At 41.8% G+C, this 17,620-nt stretch overlaps 1 protein-coding gene across 4 annotated transcripts in view; it reads right to left on the bottom strand.

Moving 5' to 3' along the window:
- Positions 1–17,620, bottom strand: part of LOC110474872 (amine oxidase [flavin-containing] A) — a 34,280-nt gene that overhangs the window by 1,875 nt on the left and 14,785 nt on the right. For 2 of the 4 annotated variants that reach the window (XM_085586074.1, XM_085586084.1), the window contains 10 exons: positions 13,259–13,363; positions 11,956–12,047; positions 9,499–9,640; positions 7,841–7,990; positions 6,746–6,905; positions 5,393–5,489; positions 3,998–4,051; positions 3,008–3,065; positions 2,486–2,613; positions 1,226–1,337 (listed from right to left, as the gene is read on the bottom strand). In XM_085586074.1, the coding sequence (XP_085442200.1) occupies positions 1,226–1,337; positions 2,486–2,613; positions 3,008–3,065; positions 3,998–4,051; positions 5,393–5,489; positions 6,746–6,905; positions 7,841–7,990; positions 9,499–9,640; positions 11,956–12,047; positions 13,259–13,363 (1,098 nt within the window). The remainder of the gene's footprint in view (positions 1–1,225; positions 1,338–2,485; positions 2,614–3,007; positions 3,066–3,997; positions 4,052–5,392; positions 5,490–6,745; positions 6,906–7,840; positions 7,991–9,498; positions 9,641–11,955; positions 12,048–13,258; positions 13,364–17,620) is intronic. The other 2 variants (XM_021538642.4, XM_085586088.1) reach the window with 1 other exon arrangement.

Below are 17,620 nucleotides of genomic sequence, written 5' to 3'. Positions count from 1 at the left end.
AACCCACAGTATTTCCAGTTTTGGAGAAACAGAGGAAGTCAGAGCAAGATAAAAGTCAGACATTGATAAAAGGTGTAACCACGACTAGCTGAAAGTCTGTTGAACCAGAAAATGTACAGTGATTTCTACTAGAGCTTCTCTATATATTTTGGTGGGAGGTTCTTAGGTTTGGGTTTTGTTTTTTTTTTTTTTTCCTCAAGGCAGTTTGAGAAATACCAAGGGGAGGTTACAGCCATGCACTTGGGACACAAAACCTGTTAGGAGTGATGCTTCTGGGATATAGAAACATGAGAGATGAAACCCTGAGGCTCTCACAGCATAGAATTGTGGAGCCCTCCTTCACCCATTCAGGTAGTACAAAGCTCATCAAGGATTTTTCTTGTGAATAAACTGATTGTAAGAATCATGAGGATTTTGGGGGGCAAATGAATACCTCCAGAAGACAGTTCACTGTCTTTGTAGTTACCACTCACAGGCATGGAGAAAAGAGAAATTAGGTGACTTGAAACAAAGCAAGTAATAAGGATTATAAGGCACTATATGAATATGACATTCTGTCCAATGGAAGTAAAAGACTGATTTTCCTTTAAATAACAACTCTGTGGCTTTGCCATGCAGCAGTTGTAATTGTAGTGTGCACCCTTTAATGCTTTTTTCCCCTCCCTCCAGATTGTTTTAAAGGGATTTCACTGTGAGTGGGAACACAGCCCAACATGTGTCATTCTGACGAGATTTAGACATTATCAGAGCTGCACAGTACAATTCCATAAAGCTTAGCTAACAGGACTGTCCTGTAAAAGGAGAAGCAGAAGGGATAGATCAAAAATGAGAACAATGTTCAGATTTTCAGATTTCTGCACAGGAAATAGCTGTGAACATTTGAAATTACTTAGACTAGTTTTAAAACATGCAGTGATTAATTTGTTAGAAACTGAAGTAGTGTATCTACAAGCAGCATCAGGTTGGGGTTTTTTTTCCTGTAGACATGCAGTACATGGCATAAGTTTTATTTTAAGTCTCCGGTTCAGTCATATTCTGATTTGATTGAGATTCTTGGCTTCACCTTATTCAATAACTAATTAAGTAGGTTTAAAAAATAAAAATACTTTGATCACTTTGTTTTCTGGGATCCCTCCCTGTCAATTCTAAATCAGACTCTCCAAGCTGTATTTAATATTTTGTAGCCTTTAGATAGGGATGTTGAAAGCAGAGCAGTGGTCTGTACCTCTCTGGCTGCTCTCTCTCCTGCCTGCACAGCCCCCTCCATGTATCCACTCCACTGGGTCGCTGTCTCTGTGCCAGCAAAGTAGATTCTGTCAACAGGCTGGCGAATGATCCTTCAAAACAAGTGGAAAATGTCAGGTGACAAGTGACAGGAAGCTGATGATCCTTCTAAAAGCAATTTATGGCTTTTATAGAGTGCCTGGCTTCAGCTCTCCAGAATCCCTGCAGACCTGGGCTGAGGTGCAATAAGCTGTCCCTGCAGGACCACCTGCTTGCTTCTGCACACAAAATTCAAGATCTGAAAGAGAGAAAAACTTAAGGCACAAATCAGTGTTCCCAGTTTCCATACAAAGTAATACAGGCCTTATTTGAGTGCTGGGATAAGGGATAATCCAAACAGCCTCCAGCAATGCAGTGCAGCTGATAGACTTGTGTCTTCTGCATGGCAGCTTTGCTGTTATCCTGCCATTACAGTGGAATATGGGTGATGCTTCTGCAGTGCCAGATCACCAATATCAGCTTCTATTTGGAGGCTGGACTTGCCTGGCTGCTGAAGGCCTGGCATTCAGGGAGCTGCACTCTCCCCATATGGTCATAAAGCCAGTCCCTCAGCAGTACCAGCTGTAAGTACTGAGCTCCCTCTCCCACTGGGAATGTGCTTGCACTGGGGTGTAAGGGCTCCTATCTAATTTATCCCCATTAGGTTTTCTGTGTATGTTTGGCAGCAGCTTCCCCAGGCAGACTGCTCACCCATCACTGCCCAAGTGTTTGGATAAATGACAAGAGGAGAGGATGTACATGGGACAGCTCCTCCCCACGTGCCCTTGGCTCAGGCAGGGTGTAACCCCATGCTGGACATGCTGAGGAGCTCCTGGGCTTCTCCTGAACCTGATGCTCCACCTATATAGTCAGTGCAGACTTCATCTGTCCAAGATGTGTGTCCTCAAGGGCTTGGGGGTCACCAGAGGGATCCCTTGCAAATACTGCATAGCACAAATGACTGTAAATAATCCATATGGGAGAAGTTTTGTGGCTTTAGCAGGTCCCTTTGTGGCTGAGTTTCATTTTCTTAAAAGCCACAAGAGAAACTCTGCTCTTTACTGCAAATAGCAAGATCCTTGTTAGCTGAGGAGTAGGGGAGTGGAAAGAGGGTTGAAATTCCCCCAATATTGTAAATATGCCATAGGTGTGTTGCCTAAGGAATATCATTGTATATGAGCTAAGAAATGTGAATTATAAAGCACAGCATTCTCTGTTTTACCTGCCATAGGAATGCATTATTCCTGGTGGGAAGTAGGCTGTGTAGCAGCCCCCTGAATATTGCTCCATGGCCCAATCCTTCTCTTCATAATGCACAGGCTGTGAGTTCCAACAGAGAAAACAGTGAGACTGACAGAGAAATTGGAAATAAAAAACATATTTCTTTTAAAGAGGGGGATAACAGGCTAAGAATACCTGACAAAGGAGTGCCATGTCATCTGGCTAATGCTATCCATCTGCACAAAACAAATTTTTGTGCTTTTACAGAAACACCAGTCTCCCACGGGCACATGACAGGACAAATAAACACATGCACTGCCTTCTCTTTTCTTCTGCAGGGTGAGACTGGCAGTTCTTTTCTTCTTGCACTCAGTCCTCCCCTCCCCTTGGGAATATAGATTGCATGGCCCAACATTCAATTTTAGGTACACATTTTAGGTGCCAGAAACTTTGCCCTCATCATCCAGAACAAAGGAGCAACATTATTGTACAACAGAGGCAAAACCAGGCATTAATTCCTTACTTGTAAAGCCTCTTTCATCCCCAGGGCCTTGGCATATGCCTCACTGATCTTCTTTTTCCTATATGAAAATAAAATTAGAGTCAGAAAAAAAAGGGGATGTGGGGAGGAACCTCTCCACTCTCATTTTTCTTATTAAAAAACCCGAACTTGCTGCAACACATTAGAAAGAAAGTTGGGTTAGGCTTTGTTTTTAAGTCAGATTTCAAGTTCTTATCTTAACATACATATTTCAAATGCTGATGCCTAAAAGTTACATTTAAAATGGACCCAGGGAATGGGAAATGAAGGTTGATTTTGGCAATGAGCTCTAAAAAAATAAATCTTTGTACAGCTATTTTAGGATGCAGAGCCAATTCATTCTCATGTTCACTGGTGTAAGACCAGAAGAAAAGCAATATAAATCAATTAAATCCCTAAAGATTTACTATAGCTGGGAATAAAATATGAGCTGAAGAATGCTGCTCAGATTCCTAAGCACAGCTCCCCTTTCACTTGCACAGTATCAAAATTCACATTTAGAAAGAACTGTTTGTTCATTTCACTGACTAATGGAGAAAGCATTATTTTATAAACACAGAAATTTAAAAATTTTATATCACCCAGTCTGAATCTGAAGGAGACCCAAAAGGAGACATGTCAGCACTGCTGTATCCCTGGATCAAAGCATCATTCAGTGGAGATGTAATCTGGGAACATGGTTGGAAAAATCTTCTGCATTCACACAGAGACCCAGAATTGGTGAATCATAGCATAGAAGAGTGGGCAGGACTAGGAAATGTAGAAATATCCATAACTGGATGAATATTAGCTTTAGTGTCTCAGCCTGTTTATGCTAAAATCTCAATTTCTGCCCCAATTTCCAGTGTTGGTAGTTGCACTGAGCATGTATAAATGTGCACATTCACTCACACATATTCACACATATTCCTGTGGGGAAGCACCCCAGAGAAACAATTTGTTTCTGAATATCTACAGCTTCTGAACTCTTACCTCTCTTCCTTGCTGAGATGGGCCAGTTTGATAGCCTTTCTGGTAAGAATGAAACTGAAAACAAAAATAAGGTATACAAACATCACCCCAGCTGATTTGCAGGCTCTTGCTTGAAATTATTCTAAAAAAGGGATTGGCAAAGCACTTTACTAGTAATGAGCTTCATGTTTCTCATCATACCTCAACATAAAATAATTAAGGTCACTCAGGTGAAAAAGCCCATGCAGGGTAACCTGCAGAGTTAACTGAAAGGGAGGGTGTGCATTGCCTATCTAGGTCTGATCCAGAAGGACTGAAATTCTGAGCTTTATTAAGCTTTTGAAGTCCAGCAGGCAGCTGCCTTGTCACTTGGTGGTAGTAAGTGATGGCAGCCTGCTGCTCTGACAGGCACTGCACAGCATCATGGATCACTCCTGCAAGAACTAAGATTAATATTTATCCATCTTGAAGGAGACATATTTGACAATTAATTCATCTGACCCTAGTGGAGATATCCAGGGGATGAAGTATGTTCCTAAACTCTTTTAAAAAGTCAAATAAATCCATGAGGAGAAAGAAAGCTGGAAGCTGTTTGCCATATGGGCTTTGAAGGAGGCTTGCTACTCTCAGGTCATGGAAGCTTTTAAGCCTTGAACATGCCCATAAACATGTACAGTTCAGTAGAAGTGCTGAGTTTCCCCTGACAGACACTTAAGGAGTAGTTGCCTGACATTTATATTGGCCTCTTTTGACAGTCTCACCTCAGATTGTGGTGGAAACACTTGTAAAGATTGTTTGTTCATTTGGTTTCAGCTATTTTAAAAGCCAGTCAATGCTGCCATGTATTTTCCCACCTGTTTGTCCAACTGTAATATTTTTACTTGTCATTTTCTACAGAATCTTGATTTTTTTTTTTTCACCGCACAGCTGCCTCCCTGCTCCAGCAGCTGATGTTCCTTGTCCTGCCTCAGCTTGTGGGGAGAGGAGACAAATAAAGATTTCTTGGACAATTGCACTGTCATTTTGGACCAGGCACTAAACATAAAAGCCCAGCATAAGCCAAATACATAAGCTCAAACAGAGAGGTAAGGGAGGGATTTATTTCTAAATCTACTCCAGAACAAAAATCCAAATGTGAAATGAATGCTTAAAAAAGACTGCTAAATTCACCAACTCCTTCCCTACCACATCCTTGGTGTCTGGGATCCTGAGGTTGTTTGTAGCAGAACCTTACTCAAATGGTTTATATGGACTAGAGAGGCACAAGAGGCTTGGCAGAGTGCAGTCCTCCATCTGTGCAAACTGTGAAAAGTGGGAAACACTGATGTAACCTGGTCATTTCCCCTCTCCCTCCTGCTCCCACTAACTCTTACAAGAAGAAATACACATCTGTGAGTATGGGCTAGCAGCTTTTACCCCATAATGGCAGGGAAAGTTCCATCAGGCTTTGTGTCATCTATGGTTATTCCAACTGGAGACTCTTCATCCTCAATGATGAAGGAACCACAATAACCTAAGGGGAAAGAAACCCCAAGATGATTGTTAGAGAAACTTGTTGATAATCACTGTTTCTGCTAGTAATGAGCAAGGAAAAATTATCCATAAAAGGAATTATACAGTATTTCTGTTATTACCAATAACACCTGCATGTCTGAAGTGTCTCTGTAACAGTTTCTCTTTTCTCTCTGACTCTGGGAAACGTGTACATAGACTTGTAAAAGTCTTTAAAATTCCATTGAAACAAGGAATTTCTGTGGATTGCTGCAAGACCCTTTGGCTTTCTATTTTGGGGAGAATAAACATTAAAAATAAATGGATCTAGTCAGAATTATGGTGATTCATTCCACGAGTAACTTTGATCAAAACAAAACCCAGTGTAATTATATCTGGTCACTGCAGGCTCAAATCTATAATATTTTGATTTTGCTGGTGATAAGATTGTTAGGAATGGTGTTCCATAACAGTAATGCAGCAGAAGCATGGGCTGTCTAATCTAGGATCACATCAGGACATGTTTCAGATGAACATGCAAAAAATCTCATCTAGAGGACACACCTGACTGTACTCCTGCCTAAACTCAATGCCCAGTTTATGCCCTGAAACATGCAAAAATTATATTACTTTGATAAGGAATTATTCTTACCACTCTCAATATTGTTAGGAAGAAAGTGGAACTAATCTGTTCATACAAATAGTTCTGAAAATAGTATCAGTTAAAGCTGAGAAAAACAAGATATTACAGCATGGAAAAAAAATATCTTCAACTAAACAAAAAGCTAACCTACTTTTCCCAGTCCTCTCAGACATCAAGTCTGCAGAACAGAAGATTAAAATCAGGGAAAGGTCTTGCTTACACCTTAAGCTCTACTTGTCATCTGCTGTAAATTCTCTTTGGTTGACCTAACTGTCCCTGCAGGAGAAGAAGGAAGCTGATGCTGCAGGGAAACTGATGCTTCTGTGCTCTGCAGGTTTCAGCAAAGTTTTTCCAGGGAAACATTGCTTGTTCTCTTGGTCATCCCACCTCAGCCACCTGCTGTGAGATTTGGGATCCAGTTTGGGTCTGGATTCATCTTTGGGACAAGGCATGCACTCAAGCTGAGAGAAGGATTTCTCCTTTCTGAGGCGCTTTACTTGTCACTTTTCTGTATGTTTGATTTTGGGGTTTTGCACATTTAACCCTCCCTTGGATTTATTCCTTGACTGTTAGAAAGCAGAACTTCAAAATTTGCACAGTTTAGAGTTCCCAAGTCTTCCAATTTCCCCACCTACCCTTCCTCCTCCAGAAGGCTTCCCTGTAGTACATCATGGTTTTTATGACACTCCCCATAGGCAAACGCTGAATTAACTGGTTTCTGTTTGGTGGCAGCTCTGGTTTGTAATGAATCTTTGTTGTCAGGATTGGAGGGATGGCGCTGATCACGTACTTGCCCTGAAATGCAGAACAAAGTCAGCACAAGGCACTGCCTCCCCAGAGCTCATCCCACAGGACATGTTTGAAAGACATTCTTAATAGCTGCTAACAGCTTTCCCACTCCTGACCCTGCTAGGTGCCTTTCCCACACACAGATTTCCAGGTGACAAAAGTAATTCTGCCATTTCAGAAGAAAGGAGCTGGAAAAAACAGACCAGGGTTGAAACTTAGCTGGAGACAGGTGGGAAATGGGACAAGAGACATCCTATGGCCTGGTAAAACTGCCTTTGTCATCTCCAGGAAAATATGACCCACATTTGTCCCAGTTATAAGATGTTAAAAAATCACATTTGTGCACATTCACAGGATGATTACTTCAGGATATCAGGATAAGGAATACTAATGGTGATTCCAGCTTTCCTGAACATGCTCCATCCCTCTCACAGGCCCTGGGTCTGATTGGAGCAGTGCAGGACTCTGTAGGGTGACCCTATATCACAACACTGCTGCTGGTGCCACTGCAGGTCATTGGGTGCTGATGGAGCATTTCAAAGCACCACAGTACAGAGGCAAAATCTTACTAAAGGTGTTTGAAATGTCTTTTTTTTTTTTTTTTTTTTTCCCTGTGCTGCAAACCACAAACTTAGACACAAACAGGAAGGTTATTTTTCCTTCCTTTGAAGTGGTCTCAATGCAGAACTAAAACGTAAAAATATATAAAGATATAGAAAGTTAAGGCAGAGAAGTCAGAGAAATGACAGAAACCAAGTGGCAGAACACCAGGAAGAGAGCCAGTCATAAATAAATCTGTAAAGCAGGTTCCATGGAGTGTCAGCATAGTCCAAGAAGCAGACACACACAAATGGGTACATCCTGATTACTGCTGGCTAAGAGATACAGCAGATATATTCCCCTACTAAATGCATACTCTACTTTTATTCTGATTGAATTACCTCATATATCTCATGGTTTAGAGTCTCCACGAGGACATCACCACCTGTCTGATCGATACTGATCACAGGTCTCTCCAGTTTAACTCTGCCTTTGAGGCGTTCCATTATTTTCTCTGATATCTGACCGGAACCCCCTTTAAACTTCCTCTCCTGAAACAACAAAGAGGAAAGAAACACAGACAAAAATATCAACAGCATTAGTCACAATGACATTGAATATGACTTCTGCTCACCATCACAAAATTGCAGGCCAAATCTTCAAGTCCTAAGGGTTCATAAAGACACAGGCTTTCAGAAGAGCTAGCATAAACCTGAGCTCAGTGGTGATTACTGACTAAACCACTTTTGCAATGGCTTCCCTAATGACCTGGCTTAAAGACTCTTTGAGCCTAGAGAACATGCACATATAATGCAGGCTTTCTAGCAAAAATAAACATATCACTTCATTCAAAACATGTTCTGAGTATTTTACCCACCATGGTGCCACCAAAACCCTCAAGTGTGACAAAGAAATCAGCTGTACAGTGAAATACTGTGCCAGCCCAGAAGCAACATCTTTAACTGAGTCTGGTCTCAAGGTAATGAGCTTTCTCCCTGTGTCTTCCTGGGAAGACACAAAGACATTGCTGCCAGGAAAAAAGCACAATCTGTGACACACATTTACTTGTAATGTCCATGCAGAGAATCAGGGGAAGCACTAATACTTCTTTCATCTACTAGCCACCAGCGGGAGGTAGAGCAGCTCACTTTTATCTGTAAGATGCTGGTACTGGCAGGGAGGAAAGGATCCATAAAGTTTTGTGCTGAAAGACTGAAATGGCTGCCCAAGCAGGTTTTATAAGGCTTGGAAGGGCCACTAAGACAGAAATCCTTAGTGCTTTTGCCTAACTAAAATTGATTAGGGTGAGAGAAGAAGGAAGCATGATAGGAACAAAGACAGCTTTTCCCATCCAGCTGCAAAGAAAAGGAAGTGCTCTTCCCAGGTAGCTTTCCCTTCTCCACATGTTTCATTTAGCTATGAGTATCTTGGCATTAATTTCATTTTTAACTCTTGCTGCAACATCTAGCAGCTGCTAATGTGGGACAGCAAACATGACTGAGGGGCTCCTGAGGAGGAGTCAGGTCTGTCTTCTACCACAGGACAGCATCAGCACTGCTTACATCCTTCCTGACACATGGTTGTCTATTCTTACCACAATGGACAGATGTTGATGGAAACTGTTGCCATGTGAGCTGACCCAAGAAGGAAGGGCCTTTTGCTATTTACTTCCAATTCCTGCTTAATTAGAGGACTCAACACCAAAGAAGCATCCACTTTTCACTCTGAAGTACACTTGTTCTGAACCCTTGTAAATATTCATATGTGCCAAATAACCCATAGAAAATAAATTGGTAAAGAAGCAACACAACTGCAACAACAGTACTGTGCTGAAGTGAATGCAGAAAACCCCCAATTGTTTAAATAGTCCCAATTTATTCCACATCTTAGCTAATGAAATCCTTCATTAAACAGAGTTAGTTGACAGGGCTGAGAGCACGTTTCTCTCTTGTGCCACAGGCACTCATCTTTTCATTAATTGTAGGATTTTGATGGGTACAACAATGCACTTGCTCGTAACAGCTTCAAGAGAGGAGGAAGGAAATGAGATATTTTGTACCTGGCCCCCATTGGTGATAGAGAAGATCCTGAATGTGCCCCCACACTGCCTCACATACCACAGGAACCAGAGGGCAGAGACTTGGTGAGGCTCAGACGTGACGTTGACGTTCACAAAGACCGTGGCGAAGTCTCTGACAGCTCTGTGTGAGACACAGGACCAGGAAAAGGCTGTGAGAAAAAGATGACTTCCTGACTGCTTTCAGGATTTTATTTGTCAAACTAAACAAGGGCTGATTTCCCAAAGTCATAAAAGTCAAGTTGATTAATATTTGTTTAATTTTTCAGTCCGTAGTGAGTCTGTTTAAATAGGTTTCTACCAGCACCTCCTTACCTCCCAAAGTATTTACCCATTTAGTTTGAAATCCCACTGATTTTCACCTTAGTTAAATAGTTTCCCAGCTGCTATTCATTTCATCAGAATAAATATTTTTCTCAGCAGAAGAACATTTTTTTTGTAATCTATCAGTGAAACCTTTCTGCATTTCTCATGGGGAGCTCATTGGGCACATCAGTTCCAGAGTCTGGTGGGTCCTGAGGGACGGAGCAGCCACACAGCCTCGACACTCCCCACCTGCCATGTAACACTGCTGCACTGAGCTTTGGTGAAATCAAGAACCAGACTTGGTAAATAACCCAGACAGAGAAACCAAATTGGCAATCATTACCATAAAAATAAGGAAAGGGTCACCTGTCTACCACAGTACATCCTCTGAAATAAAGAACGAAACAGCTGCAGCAACAGAGGATCTGGCTATCCACATTTCTTGCATTTGTTGCCACAGATTTGTAAGAAAATGGGGATAGCTTTGCAAAGAAGGTAAAAGGACTTTGACTTCAGTGAAACTTCACGAAACAACATGAATTTAGAATCATCTGATAAAGGAAGGAACTTTGCAAGTTATTTGGGCTAAAATATGTAACTTACAAACTTTTATAACCTCATTTCCCCAAGTATGAAGTCCATTTACCCCTATTTCACTAGCCTGGATATGAAAACAACCTGTGACAATTCTGAGAGCACCAAGACACTAAAGAGCTGCAGCAGGTTCAGGACTAAGAAATGTGAAAAAAGTCTCTGGATCAGTAGATGTCGATCTGTGACAAGGGGCAAACAAATCTTCTTTTGTAATCTTGGCCCCAAGTCATACAGAAAATGCTGTGGTAGAGCTTTTCTGTTTAGGCACAGTTTCTTAACTGTGTGTAGAAAAATGTGGCTTGGCTTAAAGATCTAAAATGGGTTTTTCTGAGTTTTTGAATGCATTTCAGCTAAGCACATCCATTAAAACTGGATGCTTTACTGACAACATTGGCAGTAGAAGCTGCCCAGCAGAGAAGTCTGTTAAAGGAGGGATCACTACAAACCCAGTCCTGCTTATGCTCCACCAGCTCCATGGCTAAAAGCAGCAGTAAAAACTAGAAGAGGAAGAGTCAGTGCACTTGCAAAAGCAGTTCAAACTAACCAAGTCTGCAGGCAAAAGGCTCATAAAACTAATAGCAAAGAAAAGTCCAATGCCACAGGGAGCCTGAGCAAGTCCAACGGCTGTACAGCATATCCCATGGAGCTGGAGCAAGACCTAAGCCATAAAAATGATCTTCAAATGGAGAGGTTTGGTCAGGAAGCTGCAGGCACAGCACTAAACTGCAGTCAGAATGAAAGAGGAAACAGAGCAGAGACACAAAATAAAAGACATTGAATAGGAGGGAGGAGAGCATTAAAGAACAGCACAGGGGCTGGCACAGCAAGCAGGGACACGAGTGCTCATAAGAGCACATTTCTCTTTGCCTTACAAAGAGAAATTATTGAAAAGATTGAAAAGAGAAAGGAAAGAAAGAGACTTTCCAGTTGTTATCACCTCAATGTATTGAACATTTTTCCTTTTTTAATTTGAACAGTGCAGTCCCTCACAGAAAACACACTGGTCATTTTATAGATGATACAAGGCCTTGAGCCCTCTTCCTACCACCTATTGTGGATGTTCTTTTTGATCTGTTACTCAAAGACAAAGAGGATTTGTGGAATGATGAAAAGGTGAAGGGCAGCCTTGGCTGCAGTGGCCAGGAGACTGGAGTGGAGTTTAAGGTCCTGAGAGGAGTTCAGCACACAGCAGAACTGCAGCCCTGGAATTTGGAAGGGCAGATTTCATCCTCCCCGAGGGCCTGAATGTCAGTGACTCGTGGGAAGCTTCACTGGGAGGCAAAGAGCCACAGGAGAGCTGGCTGGAGTTCAATGAGGCAATGGTTTGAAGTGAGAGGATGGTGGGAAGAGCCCACACCACCACTGCTGTGCAGGGACCTGCTGAGGCAAACCCCAGGCTCCCCCAGCACCTTTGATGTCACCTGCCAGCCAAGCAAAGCCCGTCTCAAACAACTCCTGGCCTGTACTTAGCTGTACACCTGCCAAAAAGCCACTAGCATTCCACAGCTGGAATTTCAAAGCAGGAAAAGAGCTACTTACTTGGTCCAGCAAATCTTATTTATCAGCTCTTTCATGGTCATTTTGTCCCATTCTTCAGCATGTGGAGCATCCCATGGTGCATCAACAGGAATCTGGAGACACAGGTGAAATATCCAAGAAATTATTCAGTATTTCACCATTGCCAGCTGTGTTAGATGGTAGCACAGACTTAACAACTTATGTTGGCCGAGAGTTACTTTTGTCCTCTGCAAGTGGATATAAACTTGGAACAAATTCACTAAATGGAATAGTTTCCATTCACACCTTTGGGCATGAATTGTACCACGACCACCAAATCTGTCTTTGGCTGACCAGTGAACCATATCTTTGTGTTGGGTCTCCTCTGGCTTTCACTTTTCCAGAAGCAATTCCAATTTAGTTGTTTTGGTGTCCTCTAAAATTGAGGGGAAAGTTGTTTTTCCAGTCAGTTCCAAGATGAATATCCAAGGGCCTCTATGTCCCTCTGCTAATTGCAGAATAAGAAAAAATGTCTAGATACTTTTGAAATACTTTAGGCAGTTAAATTCTTAATAATAATTCTTTGTATGTAAGTAACATGATGTGGAGGATAATACCATATCCCTAATTCTTTAAAAAAATGTAATATTGACCAAAAAAAAATGTGTAGTATAACATAAATTTAATTCTGCAAAACCACATATAAAACCAGTGGAATTTGCAGGAGCACAGTGAATTATACTTGAAGATTCTGATAAGATGAAGCCCTTGGTTTGTTGCTAGATTTTATGGAAACTGATGAACATTTGAAAGAGAGCATAATGCTCCAGGGGCTGCATTTGTACTGCTTATGTTTTGAACGGTAAAAATAAAGTCACGGTGAAGTCAAATTCGAGTCCAGCTTAAGCAGCTACCAAAAAAAAAAAAAAAAAAAAAATAATGCTGTCATGAGGGAAGGGGAAAAAAACCCCTTCTAATCTCCCAGCTCATGGAATATTTTTTCCTGTCATGAGAAAATACTTACACTGTGTTCAACCTTATTTTTTCATATATCTTAGACACCTCCAGATCTTTTTGTCTTCTCATAGAATGATAGAATAGTTTGGGTTGGAAGGGGCGTTTACAAGTCATCTTGTCCCTGGCCCTCTCAGTGAGGAAAACCTATTATTTCTGACAATATAGAAATTTTCTGATGGATGCTTCCCTTCTGTTTTGTTGTTGAGGGTTTTTTTTGTTTGTTTGTTTACATTAAAGAAGTAATAAAAAACCCTGCCAGAAACAAAACAAAAACAAACTTGATTTATTTATGGAGCATTGTAGAAAACACAGAATTTTGACAACCTACTTCTTTTCCCATCTTGTCCATGGTTCTCCAGAAGTTATTGTAATCCAGATAAACAAAGGGATTCCATGATGAAGGGGAAATATCCATGATATTTTGTGACTTTCCCTGAAAAGCACATAAAAACACAAGGAACTGATATACAACAGAGCAGATCTCCATTACTCAAGAACACAAAATTCTCAGAGTCATCACGTTTGGCCTTTTCCCCCAAAAGACCTGGCTGGGGTTTTTTTTTTTGGTTTTTTGTTTGCTTGTGTTTTTGGGGTTTTTTTGTGGGGTTTTTTGTTTGTTTGTTTGTGTTTTTGGCTTTTTTTTGGAGGGGGTGTTTGGTGGTTTTGGGGGGGTTTTTTTTTGTTTGTTTGTATGTTTGTTTGTTGTTGTTGTTTTTTTTTTTTTTCCCCTGCATATGAATGCAAGCAATGAAATACATGTTGCTAAGTAGAAGGGATAAAACCAGCTGGACTGGTTTTAAAAAGGACAATAACACCTTTTTATATTTTATGTTCTGAAAGGGTGGGGAGGAGTATATTTGTTCTGAGCAGGTTGTCAAATTCTGGGCTCATGGGCAAAGAGGTAATATTCCTTGCTCCTCAGCATCCTTCATTATTACATTTAAATGAATCTACTATTTGCCTGCTGCTGCAATGTGCATCCTGAAATTTGTGTGGGTCTAAAATGGAATGCATTTCAAACTATTTAAGCACCTTTATGGTACACCTCACTTTAAAAGCAAACATACCTCTTTATTATTCCATGGAAGAACCCTAGCCTATAAAAAATGTCTGAACAGGAAGCTTTTAGCTGCAGGAAGAAAAATATTGTACACTTGCAAAAACGGTGTCAGTACTTACAATGTGTGTGACACAGAGTTGCAGCAGTGGCTGACACTGTTATAATCTGAAACTATTTCAGATAATCCTGTAATATCACGATAAGAGAAACAATCTAGCAGCAGCTGCTTCTTTGTGATAGCTTTAATCTGAAAGAGGACAGGATGAGCAGGTAACATTTTCTCTTGTTAATTTGCTTTGAACCTTCCCCCACCGAAGTCAGTGGTGATTTTCTGATCACACCTCTCTGTTCTCTGCCCTTCCAGCTGTGTCAGATTTTTGTGTGAGGATGCAGGTGTGAGAACCCCAGGCTTGGTCTGGGGTCTCATGTGGTGGTGAAGTCTCTCCTCCAATCCGTGCTTCCAAAGAAAGGCTCAGCAGCCTCTTGTTGTTCAGTCTCAAGGCAGTTTATTGTGAGTTATCTAAAATATTTTCTTCTCAGGCTGTGGCTGCTTGGTCAGCAGCCCAGGCAGAGGCACAGACACACCCTGACATCCTCACTGCTGTCTTCTTCTCCTCTCCCCACCCAGGGCTGCTGCTATCTTTTATATTATATATTACATGTTTATAGTTTTCCCCCAATACCTACTACCTATATTACAAAGTGCTTTTCTACTCTAAACCAATCTGTGAGTGCCAACATCACCAAGAACATGGAGGTAAGGAAAAAGAAGGAGGAAGAACAGGATCAGCCCACTTTCCTCCATCTTAGAACTTCTGACCCCCATGTACAAAGTAAACCCCCCCCCCATATAAGTGTTAAAACCCCCCTGTACAATACTAAAAAAATTTCCCCTCTGTTTTGTAACTACTTTTACTATACTATCTAACCTTTTGTGACTGCTTGTTCCACCTCCAAAGTTGGTAACTCATTCCATGGCTCAAACTGAAAGTCACAGCTGTTTGCAGCTGCCTGCCAGGATCTAAAATGCTTCTGACCAAGGCCTGAAACCTCTAAAAATGTCTGAGAGACATTTTGAGTTCCAACATGCAGGGAACACTCTGACCATGACAGGCAGGAGCTGTGGTGCTAAAGCACTTTGCAACCTGCTTTTCAGTGCCATGGAGCCCGTGCCAGCCCATCACACCTGGCAGGTGGAGGTCACAGACAAGAGAGAGGCTGCAGTGCTTCAAATGCAGGAAATGGGGACCCAGGGACACGAAGCAGGAGCCAAATATGCCTTCCTCACACTTGCTAAAAGAGAAATTATTCATCTTCTCCACTGATGATTGTGTGTTTGTGTGTAAATACATACGGGTTTCTGATATTCTGCAGAACCTTTTTCTCTGCAAAGATCATAACAAAGGTAAAGGCTGCAAGGTGAAACTCAGAGATCACAGTGAGCTTTCAGACTTGGCAACAGCAGTAAAATACTGAAATTCCTACACTTTGGTGAACTTTTGTCAGCTCCAGGATAGGTGCAGTAAGGGAGCACAGCAAGCCCTGGCTGACACTGCCTGGTCCTGTCTCCTCTGGAGCCCATCAGGTCTCTCTGTGCTGTTCCTCCTCATCATCTTCAGTGAGGGCAGCAGCAAAGCCACTCTCCTGTTCCATCCAGACTCAACAATTTCTGCTCTGAGCCAAGCAAAGCACCAGCTACTTCAGCCTGAGATCCACAAGTTTAAGGTTTTAAGGTTTTTTTGGTTTTGTTTTTTGTTTGTTTGGGTTTTTGTTTGGTTTTGTTTTTTGTTTTTGGGTTTTTTTTGTAATTCCAGCAAATGTTGTGCTTTCAAGTCACCAGGAAGTGGTTGGTTACCTCTGATTTCTGGGTATGTAATCTCAGTCTTGTGTACCACATACTTTTTACTCTCTTTTATCCCTATTTTGTTTTTTTCAGACTTAGACTGAAGGAAAGTGGCAGTGGGGGATGCTGCTCCAGACTTCTGCAGATGCACACCTGCATGCAACACATTTCTGCCAGAGCAAGAGCAGAGTAAATGCTACTGTGAGCTCCCAGCAGGGAATCCTCCAAATGATACTGGCTCCTCCTTTCCCTTGAGGACAATTTCTCACTGCCAGGCTGCTGCACTGTGTTCAGCCACAGAAAAGAGGGCCAAACAGTGCATGCAAAGGGATATACTGCATCCTACAGCTTTTACTCTCACAAACTAATGCTGTATCAAACTAGGAAATACAGATACCAAGCAGTAGCACACTATTAATAATTTTATTCTTATTGCACAACATTTTGCTTTTCTAGAAGATCATCAAACAATGCTTCTCAAAATTCATTTGTTGCTAGTCTTTTTTTTTCTGGTTGGGAACACAGGTGCCATCCACATTCCTTCCTTGACATGCTTTAACCCCAATAATTCTGCCCTTCAGCAGAGATGGGGTGCAGGTCTATCAGCCACCTAAATCAGGGTGAGGAGAAGTTATTACTGCTGTTCTGTCCTGTTGATACTGCAGGGGGGCAAAGGGAAAAGATAAGCCTGTTCTAATCAGGAGTAGCAGCAAAAGGTTCCCAGTTTTTCACAGGTGAGTGAAAATCTCTTTTCAAAAGTCTTTCTGATAAGTCACTGTGTTTGTACAGAGTTATGTAACTTGCAAACAGCTCTCCTTAGCTTACTTAGCTTAAAATATTTTTGGTCAATGGCATAGCCCAGGGAGATCAATGGGAACACATGTTTTATTCCCTGAGAACTACAAAATGCCAACTGACAATTTAAAAAGTCTAAAGTTGTGTTACTGCTCTCTTCTGCATGCAAAACACCCAAAACTTCAGTGAGACTGGAGTCAGGAAAAGCTGGAAAAATACAAGAGTGCTAACAGACCTGGAAGAGAATAAGACTGAATTCAGAGAGGCTGAAAGAGTTCACAGACACAGTGACCCTTGTGTGGTGGGGCTGTACCTATCAGAGATGGGATCAGAGGAAACCCAAATCTAGCAAATTCCAGGAAAGAAATTCCCATTTCCCATCAGGCAGCATGAGCCCGACAGCCTTTTAGACACATCAGTCTCCAACTTTCTCTCTGGCTCAAGTATTTCCACAGCAGGGAGTAAATCCAGCCTGAGTGAGCTGGGCTGGTAAGTTATTAATTTGGTTTTAATATTGTCTCCCTGCTAGGCAGAAGAGCTCTGGCTGCAAGTTTCACAGAGGAGCTCACTGCAAACATGGGAGGTCTTGCAATATTCAATTTTTAAACAGATTTGTAGTGTTCTGGATGTATCATTTTCAGAACTACTGTTTTCTTAACTGAAAGGCAAATAACCTACTGGCTTAGCTCCCATGCTACACGGCTGCCTGGCTGACCCACTGGGTTTATCTAACTCTTTTTTTCATTTCCTGCTGTGTCAAGTGGTTTCCTGCAGACCTCAGATCTGAGTCCTGCTGCCTGCTTGGATTAGTTACCCCACACCAACCCAAAGAAAACAAGATCCTCAAGCACCATCCCTCAGTGCTTAGAGAGAAGGAAGTGAGAGATGAGCTCTGCCAGGTCCCTTCCCGGCCCAGGGCTGTGTTGGGGCTTGTAGCCAAAACCACAGGAATTAACCCCAAGCTGTAACACCACCCCAAGAGGAGCAGACAA

This window comes from Lonchura striata, chromosome 1 (assembly GCF_050655825.1).
Source record: "Lonchura striata isolate lonStrDom1 chromosome 1, ASM5065582v1, whole genome shotgun sequence".
In the NCBI taxonomy this organism is placed as follows: domain Eukaryota; kingdom Metazoa; phylum Chordata; class Aves; order Passeriformes; family Estrildidae; genus Lonchura; species Lonchura striata.
Note: the sequence above shows the minus strand (reverse complement) of the source record. Positions and strands in the feature narration are given on the sequence as shown.